This window comes from Marmota monax, unplaced genomic scaffold (assembly GCF_021218885.2).
Source record: "Marmota monax isolate L192 unplaced genomic scaffold, Marmota_monax_Labrador192_F-V1.1 WCK01_AAM20220418_F8-fsc00220, whole genome shotgun sequence".
Lineage (NCBI taxonomy): Eukaryota > Metazoa > Chordata > Mammalia > Rodentia > Sciuridae > Marmota > Marmota monax.
In genome coordinates this window covers 2,660,832-2,670,426 of record NW_026693909.1, presented here as the reverse complement: position 1 = coordinate 2,670,426, position 9,595 = coordinate 2,660,832, and the positions used below count along the sequence as shown (strand labels likewise).

At 61.4% G+C, this 9,595-nt stretch overlaps 1 protein-coding gene across 1 annotated transcript; it reads left to right on the top strand.

Moving 5' to 3' along the window:
• The first annotated feature begins 960 nt into the window (after positions 1 to 960).
• On the top strand, positions 961 to 9,260 carry LOC124105839 (ectonucleotide pyrophosphatase/phosphodiesterase family member 7-like). Its single transcript, XM_046463187.1, has 7 exons — positions 961 to 1,213; positions 1,529 to 1,674; positions 2,577 to 3,203; positions 3,735 to 4,104; positions 4,252 to 4,342; positions 5,959 to 6,110; positions 9,076 to 9,260. Exons 1-7 carry the CDS (start codon positions 961 to 963, stop codon positions 9,258 to 9,260), a joined length of 1,824 nt encoding a protein of 607 aa, XP_046319143.1.
• The last annotated feature ends 335 nt before the right edge of the window (positions 9,261 to 9,595 follow it).

Genomic DNA, 9,595 nt, shown 5'->3' with positions numbered 1-9,595 from the left:
ATTCTGCTGTGACAGTGTCCCCTGCACTGGGAGTCTGTGCAATGCAGGGGGCCAGTCTCCGTGGCTGTCCTGCGCCTCAGCCCCGAGTTGTCCTCTCATGGTGGTTGCCAGCCTGCCCTGTGGTTCCCAGCCTTCAGCACACACCGGCTTCACCAAGGCTGGTGGCATGGCAGCCTCCCCAGAAAGTGTTCTTCCTGGGCCTGGGGAGGGAGGGCCCAGACACCCACCCCCTGGGCCTGGCCAGGGAACACGGCTGCGCCTCGGCGGGGGCTGCTGATGCTGTGAGGGCACACAGAGGTGGCATCGCTCTGTGGCAGTGTCTGCTAGCTGCAGCAGAACTCAGGGGGCAGTGGGCCGCTGTGGCCAGTTTGCTGTTCAACATGACTGAGAGGGCGGCTCACTCCCACACAGCCAGCAGCAAGTACTTCATCAAAGTCTCCAGAATCCACCTCCAGTCCAGCCACGTCCCCGCTCCGGCAGCCACCGCCTGGCTCAGGCCACCACCATGTGGACAAAGAGGACAGGGGAAGGGGCCAGGCTGGAGGTCCCTAGGGATGAGGCAGGCCTTGGGCTGGGTCCAGGCCCAGGCCCAGGAAGCCCACCCACAGGCTCTCGCCAGGTAAACTGTTGGCTGGAGAGGGAGTCCATCCCGCCCCCGTGTCCTTGGGGTCAGAGTAAGCCAGGAGCTGCTGAGGGCTGGGGTCTGTGTAGGACCCCACCCACCCTGGAGCACAGGGAGGGAGCAGCAAAGCCCCAGGGCCCTGTTGGGAGGAGGGGGATGCTCAGGTGCCCAGCAGCCCACACTGAGAGGCGTCCCCTCGGGGCCCGGAGCGTTCCTGCGTCCAGGCCTGTGCGCCCGCCCATCGCTGAAGAAGCCTGAGATAAGACGGCCCAGCTGACCCTGGGACTTTGCCCTCCTGGGCCTGAGGCACCCTGCACCTGTCCCTCTGGAGAGCCGTCATGAGAGCCTCAGCCACCCTCCTCGCTGGGGCTCTGGCCACCCTCCTGGCTCCAGGGGCTGGGGTGCCCATCCGAAGGCAGGACCGCCAGAACAAGCTGCTGCTCGTGTCCTTCGATGGCTTCCGCTGGAACTACGACCTGGACGTGGAGACCCCCAACCTGGACGCCATGGCTCGGGACGGGGTAAAAGCTCGCTACATGACCCCGGCTTTCGTCACCCAGACCAGCCCCTGCCACTTCACGCTGGTCACTGGTGAGTGCTAACCTTGGCCGGGCCTGGGGGCAGGCAGGGCCTGAGACACCAGGTGAGCGGGCACAGCCCTGCCCAGGCACCACGCACGCCAAAGTGAGAAACTTGCTGCAGAGGGGGTCCCCACATGATCCTCCCCATGGGTGGCAACTGACCAAGGGCAAATAAAGCTCCCGGGGGGCTTGCTCAGCAGAGACCCCATCCCATCTGGGTGGCGAGCAGCAGGGCTCAGGGGAGGCGAGTGCGGGATGCGCCAGGCTCTCTCCGGGGCTCCCTCCGGGGCTCACCTCCGCGCCCTGCCGCCTCCTCCTGCCTCAGGCAAATACATCGAGAACCACGGGGTTGTCCACAACATGTTCTACAACTTCACCACCAAGGTGAAGCTGCCCTACCACGCCACACTCGGCATCCAGAGCTGGTGGGACAGTGGCAGTGTGCCCATCTGGATCACGGCCCAGAGGCAGGTAACGAGGCCCTGCCCGCACAGACGCCAGGGGGGACGGGGACCTGGCCGGCAAGGCTGTGAGAGTGGGAGAGCCCATCCCGGGGCCTGCCGGGAGTCCGGCTCTGGTGACAGCTGAGTAGCTGGTTCCATGGTGGCCCCGGGGCAGGACTGACCACGAGGAAGCATGTAGCGACCTGGTTGATCTGCGTGGCACCCATGGCCCTCGCGGGCTGGACAGCCGAGTTCTGCAGGGTCACGGGTGGAATGGTAGGTGGTGGCGGTGTGGAGCCAGGAATCCCGCCTCACACAGTGCCGAGGTGCCACTCCAGGCAACAAGTTCAAGGGGAGGTTTTCAAGGTGAGCCCAGAGGAAACTTCTGAGCCCAGCACGCCTGACAGCCAGTGCTTCCATGCACCTAAGTCACCTCCTGCCTGTCCATACGGGGCTCGGGCCCCCTCTGGCAGCTCGAGAGCAGAGTGTCAGAGCGAGGACCTGGCATCTCATGGCTTGGGGCAGTGGGCTGGCAGGCGGGCCTGCTGGCCGGGGCAGGAGGCAGACAGATCTGGAAATGAAGCGGCATCAATTTATGGAAAGATGAATGACTAGGTTGAAGTCCGGAGGGCAGGGGACGGCACGAGACAGACAGATGGACAGACACCTGCCTGCACCCACTGGGGAGGCTGGGCTTCAGGGCCAGAGAGAGCTCTGGGCAGGTCAGGCTTGACGCAGAGACCCGGGACCATATGAAAGACAGGACATAACAGATTGAATAATAAGCGCTACTTCAGAAAATAAAAAGCCTGGGGGACACGGGCAGGAGAGGGGCGAGTGAGCCGGCCAAGGTGGGCGTGGGCACAGGACGAGCAGGGCTGCCAGCCAAGGGTCCTGTGGGCTCAGTGCCACCTTGCCTTGCCCTGGCAGGGCTTGAAGACCGGCTCCTTCTTCTACCCTGGTGGGAACGTCACCTACCAAGGGACCGCCGTGACGCTGAGTCGGAAGGAGGGCATTCTGCACAACTACAAAGACGAGAAGGAGTGGAGGGCCAACATCGACACGGTGATGCGGTGGTTCACAGAGGAGGACCTGGCTCTGGTCACTCTCTACTTCGGGGAGCCGGACTCCACGGGCCACAGGTACGGCCCAGAGTCCCCGGAGAGGAAGGAGATGGTGAGGCAGGTGGACAGGACTGTGGGCTACCTCCGGGACAGCATCGAGCGCAACAGCCTCACCAGCAGCCTCGACCTGATCGTCACGTCTGACCACGGCATGACGACCGTCAACAAGACAGCCAGCGACCTGGTGGAGTTCCACAAGTTCCCCAACTTCACCTTCCAGGACATCGAGTTCGAGCTCCTGGACTACGGGCCGAACGGCATGCTGATCCCCAAGGAGGGGAGGCTGGAGAAGGTGTACGGTGTGCTGAAGGACGCCCACCCCCGGCTGCACGTCTACAAGAAGGAGCAGTTCCCCAAGTCCTTCCACTATGCCGACCACCCCAGGATCGCCCCGCTGGTCATGTACAGCGACCCCGGCTACGTCATCCATGGGGTGAGCTCCTGCTGGGTGCACCACTCACCGGCGGGCGGCTCCCTGAGGGCCAGGAGAGCCCCGTGTCTAGCTAGTCCCCAGTGTGGGCACTCACCCTTCAGTGTGCACTAGGAACAGGAGTGTGGGTGCACCTGTGCGTGGGAAGCCCAGCCACGGGGGAGAATGGGCACAGAGCCAAGGGGTCCTGAAGGGGAGCACAGAGTGGAGCAGGGAGAGGCAGTCCCAGGGGAGGTGGCCACTGAGCACACATCCCAACCCCCTTGAAGGAGGCCCAGGCCAGCCCCACGCTAGAAGCCCAGCCCCTTCCAGTTACCTCCCCGGCTCCTGGCCAAGGCCATGTCTTTGGCCGATCTTCATGGTCTCAGAATTCCGAGGAGCCGAGTCTCAGAATCCCTCCATCCCCAAGTTGGTACCCCTCCCAAGGTCATCTGCCCACCTGGGCGCCAACCCCCGGGGGATGCCGAGAGGGCAAGAGGGCTCCATGGTGCTGGGGCTCCCAGCAAGGACTGGACACCCCACCCCTCCCTGCAGAGAATAAACGTCCAGTTCAACAACGGGGAGCACGGCTTCGACAACAAGGACCTGGACATGAAGACCATCTTCCGGGCCGTGGGCCCCAGCTTCAAGGAGGGCCTGGAGGTGGCGCCCTTTGAGAGTGTGCACGTGTACGAGCTCATGTGCCAGCTACTGGGCATCGTGCCTGAACCCAACGACGGGGACCCCGACACCCTGAAGCCCATGCTGCGCTCGAGCGGAGGAGGGCCACCCTCCCCCGCCCCGTCCACAGGAGGGCCACCCTCCCCAACCCCGTCCACAGGAGGGCCACCCTCCCCCGCCCCGTCCACAGGAGGGCCACCCTCCCCCGCCCCGTCCACAGACCCAGGCTGGCACGGGCACACAGGTAGGCCGGCACACCCTTTGACCTGGCCACCCAACACACCCCTGGGAGTGGTGGGGGAGGAAGTTTGGGGGCTCTTGGGAACAGCTGGAAGCCCCTGGTCCTCGGTGGAGGAGCTGGGCTGAAATGTGATCCCTCCTCTCTCCCCAGAGCTGCCCTCGGGGTCTGCTCTCCTGCCCAAGGGGCGGCCTCCATTGATGTCGGCACTGCTGGGCACCTTGACTCTTCTGGCCAAGGTCACGTAACACCCTACCATGCAAGGCCAGAGGCCGGAAGGAAGAAGGGAGGACGCGGCCAGGCTCCCTGCTCCACACCCTCACCCCTCCGTGCACCTAGGCAGCCGGCCCAGGGCTCTGACCCTGCCCAGCTGGTGACCACCAGCCTGCACCACAGAGGAGAGACTCCGTGGGACCCTGAGAGGCCCTTCAGCTGCTGGCTTCAGGCTGGAGGACATCACAGAGCAGACGGCCAGGAGCCCAGGCAGCCCCACCCTCCCTCAGAAGCCCACCTCCCTGGTCCTTCCCAGAGCTACCCCAGGCTCTGGGCCCCTCAGACACGATCCACGATCCACGAAGAAAGCAGAGTGAGCTCTGTCGGCAGAGGCTGCCAGGCCAGGTTCCCAGAACGCCCCAGCAGCCAGCCCACTCAAGGACATCCCCATGTGCCAGTGACAGACCACCCTGGGTCTCTGTTCCATGCAGTCGCGGCCCTTGGTCAGGCAGAATAAAGCCGCGCACTCTGAAGTCTGAAGTTTGCGGCAGGGGCTGGGGGGGGGGGAACCGTACTCAGACAGGACTGACCCCAGGCAGGGCGGGTGACGTTTTAAACTGGAGGGTGGCCAGGAAGAGCCAGGAGCAGTAGGCACGCTTCCCAAAGAAAGGAAGAGCCGGTTAGGACGGAAGGTTTTCAGGCTCTTGGAGATATAATGCGTGAGGGGTGAGGATAAAGATCAAATGCGGGGGGTGAGGTTCCGGTACTGTGGCAGGTGGAGCCACTGGAGAAGGAAACTGGCCACAGGACCGTAGCCTGAGCTCCAAACTGGGCTCACCAGCTGGGCTGCAGGCGCTGAGCCACGGAGCAGGAAGCTGTGGAGGGGCCGGCGCCAGGACACCCGGGTTCTGTGTTGGTAAAGCAGCTACAGGGCCTGCACTAGGAGCTGGGTGCCCAGCGCGGTTTGGCTGCGGTGTGAACACTGGCTTGTCTACACAGGATAGGGCTTCAGGCCATGGGACCAGAGAGGAGCCCCTGGCCCCAGAACGCAGACAGAGGAGGGAGTGGCCCACTGAGAGGGTGCAGCCCGTGGCCACGGGGTGGAATTTCCAGGAGGGATCTGGAGATGTTCGTGGTGGGATGTGGGGGCAGCTGGTGGGTGGCTGGGGACACTTGGCTGAATGTCAGAGCTGGAAGAGACCCTGGAGACCCTTCCACCCAGCCCCTCATGCAGATGAGGATGTCGGAGCCCAGACGCTGTGGCTGACCCATGCAAAGGGACAGAGCTGTGTCTGAACAGTTTTCAATCCCTGAAAACTGGTCCTGAGTCCTGTTGGTACAACATGGGCCCCCCTGTGCGTCTGAGGTTCAGGTCCTGGAAGTGAGCCTTCCGGCACAGAGAGGGCACCGTGGCATCCCTACAGCATGTCCACAGAAACTCACAACCCTTTGTTCTCCCCAAGAATCACAGGGGCCAGCAGACATGAGTACTTCACAAGCAAGGGACAGAAAGGCCAAGGATCTCCAAGCACATCCCGGAGGAGGGTCCCCAGAGACGCTGCTGTGCTAGCAAGCCCACTCTCCAGAACAAAAGCCCTGGCTTGTAGCGTTCGCCCCCCCTCCCCCCCGCCCCATCCTGTGGTGCAGATTCTCTCCTGATGGACCTGAAGCTGGCAGCATGAGGTCCCTGACGCGGTGCTGGGAGCAGCACCCAGAGCCAGCCTCGGGAGCCACGTCTGCGGCAGCGTGGCTGAGAGCTGGCTTCCTGCTCCGTGGCTCAAGCGCCTGCAGCCCAGCTGGTGAGCCCAGTTTGGAGCTCAGGCTACGGTCCTGTGGCCAGTTTCCTTCTCCAAAGCCGTGCCTGGCGTATGTGTCACAGTCGAAAGGAATGTCCCACACAGCCCCCGGCTGTGGCTTGAGAATGCCCCAGGCCCACACAGAGGAGCTGGCAAAAGGTTGGCAGGGGTAGAGCGAGAGAGCTCTCCCCTCTCCTGGGGTCGGCAAGCTCCAGAACCAAGCCTGGGGAAGTCCTCCCAGTCCCAGAAGAGGCGCTGCCATCTGTGGCCACACGGGGGCGCACAGGACCCCCGCAGGGACGGAGCCCTGCAGGGACCGAGCTGCAGCCGGGAAGAGCATGCTGACACTGCCCCTGGAACCCTGGCCACCAGTTCCAGCCTCGAGCCCTGAGCCTCCACTGCCATCACCCGGGAGGGCCCTGCCCAGCACAAAGAACCCCTGGGATAAAGGGACCCATCCCATCAGAGTCCCATCGAGGTTGGCAGGTCACAGTCACCAACATGAGGGCACTTTGTTCCCAAGGGCGGCTGGTTTCCGTGCAGTCCAGGAACTGGCCCCGTATGTAATAAACGGCTAATTCCCTAGGACATTGGCAAACAGGAGAAGCAATTCACTCTCGTTGAGGACGGCCCCCCGCTGGACAGCCAGCCGTTCCTGGAGCAGGGGTGGGCTTTCGCTGGGAAGCAAACGGAATGAGGCGGCTCTTTGTGACCTGACAGGGAAGCAGTGTTGTCTGCGATCCCTGGCGCTCAGCAAGAACACACAAGGTGGAAATAGCAAATAAGGTCGTGTTGATTTGCTCCGGTACGGGGCCAGCAGCAGAGGACTTTCTCCTGCACATTTTGCGTATGAAACCCCTTGAGTGCTGTGTATTCAAAACTGTGTTTTAGAAACCAGGCTTTGGAGGAGGACAAATGTGTTCCAGTCCTGATCCCCAACCCAGGAGCTGTGGCACTGGGCACAGCCCATACCTCCCTCAGTCCCAATTTCCTCACCTGAAACTTGGGACTCTACAGCAAGCCCACCTCCCTGTGCTACCCAAGGATGAGGCGCTCATCTGCAGAAGGCAGCACAGGGCACACGCATGCCCGGGCAGGTGCCCAGTAGAGGGCAGCCAGGGGATGATCACAACCCTCTGCAGACAGCTGAGTTTGCCAAGCAAGTTTGTCCCTCTCAAGAGTAACTCTCCTGGGGCAAGGCCATACACATTTTTGCAAGTGTGCATTTGTCCAGATTAGCCTACCTCCACCTACGAGCTCCTCCCGGGCCTCAGGCTTGGACCTTTGGCTTCAGCCACAGTCTCCAGGATCCATCCCAGCCTGCACTCCAAGCTGCCTGACCAGCTGCCCAGAGCTGGGTCCTGCCTAGGCCTGAAAGCTCTGCACTTTAACTTGTGGGCCTCGGACCCCACGTCCAGGAGTTCTCCAGCACGGGCTGCCCTCCCAGGGACAGCATCCTTGCTGCCTGGAGCCACACCCAGGCCCCGCCCAGGCCAGCCTTCCACCCCCACCAGCTCTGGCTGGACTGGGACTCTGCCTGGATGGGCCCGGCTCCAGTCTTGGCCCTCCTGAGCCTGCCCACCTGGTGAGGAGAGCATGAGAGTCCACATTCACAGCCGAGAAGGGCGCACACTCACAGGGGCAGGCAAGGCACCACCAACCCCAGAAACCCACCAGACTCGCACTCAAGGTCGCCACACTGGCTCAGCCCCTGAGTCTGCTCTCCTTTTCCTTTTCTTTTTTTTAAATATTTTTAGTTGTAGATGGACACAATACCTTTATTTTGTTTATTTAGGTTTTGTTTTGTTTGTTTTTTATGTGGTGCTGGGGATGGAACCCATGTCTCATGCGTGCCAGGCCAGCGCTCTACCACTGAGCCACGGTCGGCCCCTGGAGTCTGCTTTCTAGGGTCTGGGCCAGCAGGTACGTGGAGACTCACGCCTGGCTTTCTCAAGAGGAAAGAGGAAAGAGGGTGGAGGAAAACCCTCTGTCTGTCCCGCTGTCCATAGGACAAGCCTCCCGTGTCAGGACACAGACCAGATGCACGCGGGGGCTGGTTTTCCCATCTCCGCGGCCCTGTATGTGCAATGTGTGTGGAGGCACACCCCAAGCAGCATGTCCTGGGTTCAAGTTCAGCTCCCACCAGCTCCATGGCCCTGGGCAAGTCGCCCGTCTCTCTGGGTCTCGGTGCCTCATCTGTTAACTCGGGGACCATGGCAGCACTGTCTCACAGGGTGGTCCCGGTGACAAAATGAGTTAGTCCTCACAAACTGCTTTGGCCCAAGCATTCTGAAAAGGCAGACTGACAAATGCTTTTGTATCTAAGAGTGAGAAAGTCCCTTCCCCTTTCAAATCCACCCTGTTGATTCTCTAGCAGAAAGGTTCCAGCAGGTGATCCACCCACGTCTTTCATGACCCTCCTGTGTGGTGAGGGCGGGGGCCAAGCTCAGAGCAGTGGGCCCAGAATGAAATGTCACCTGGCTTTATTTGTCATGTATTTGATTTTAAAGATCACCTTCAATTCGGGTTACTGCTACTGATTTTCTGGATTTTGTTATTGTTGCTGTTTTAATATGTTCCCTTTAGAATGAAGTAACCTGCAGCAATTTTAAAATGTGAAGAAGATATTCTTGAAGAACACATTAAAATTCACCAGTTCTGTATAGGATTTGACACCAAAATAAAAATAAATAAAAATAAAATTAAGTAACAAAGAATGAGTTCATTTAGTTGGCCAGCCAGGAAGTTTCTGGAGGGCAGCCTCGGGCCTCTCTGTGGACAGAGATGTGCCACGTGTCCACTATGGGTCCACATGAAGCAGGGTCCAAGGAAGCCCAGAGCTGAAACCCAGTGACGTCGGGCATCATCTGCTAGTCCAGGGGCTGGCAGTAACGGTCGGCTAGTTTGTGACAGGGAGCACCGGCAGGGACACAGAGAGCCCCTTTGTCAGGTGGCCCCGCCCCTTTAGAGCCGGCTCTGGCGCTGTCACCAGGAGGCGGCGCTCGTGCGCTCCTCAACGCCTGCGCGAGCTTCCTCCAGCCGCTTCGGACGTACCGAGAGGAACTGGGATCCGTCTTTTCCTCCGCTCCTCCGGCCTCTGCAGCGCCCGCAGAGCTGCTGGATCAGCCCGGGGAGGGGGTGGAGGACCGCTGAGAGTCGGCTCCGGTCTTAGATGGAGCCCCAAGCGAACTGGTATTTAGAGTACCAGGACTTCCAGGTCTCTCTTGGGACCCCGTGAAGGAAGGGGCACTGTGGCCCTGTGCTTCGCCCAAAGGCTGCCAACAGCAGCGAGCCTCCCCTCTCAGCCTCCGGTTCCGTCAGTCGCGGGGCGGGGGCACACACCCCTCTGAATCCGCGGGTCGGGGGGCCGGAGGGTCCACTTCTGACTGGTCTCCAGTCCTGCCGCCGCCGCCGCTGGGCACCACGCTCTAGAATCCCTCACTTGATAAAGGTCATGGACGGAGGAGTGAGAACCTCGCCCGACCTCC

Excerpts from the sequence above, each read along its gene's own strand:
- LOC124105839 (XM_046463187.1), top strand. The coding sequence starts at position 961 with ATGAGAGCCTCAGCCACCCTCCTCGCTGGGGCTCTGGCCACCCTCCTG. Across the intron at positions 1,675-2,576 it reads GGATCACGGCCCAGAGGCAG|GGCTTGAAGACCGGCTCCTT; the intron begins GTAACGAGGCCC and ends TTGCCCTGGCAG. Across the intron at positions 3,204-3,734 it reads CCGGCTACGTCATCCATGGG|AGAATAAACGTCCAGTTCAA; the intron begins GTGAGCTCCTGC and ends CCCTCCCTGCAG.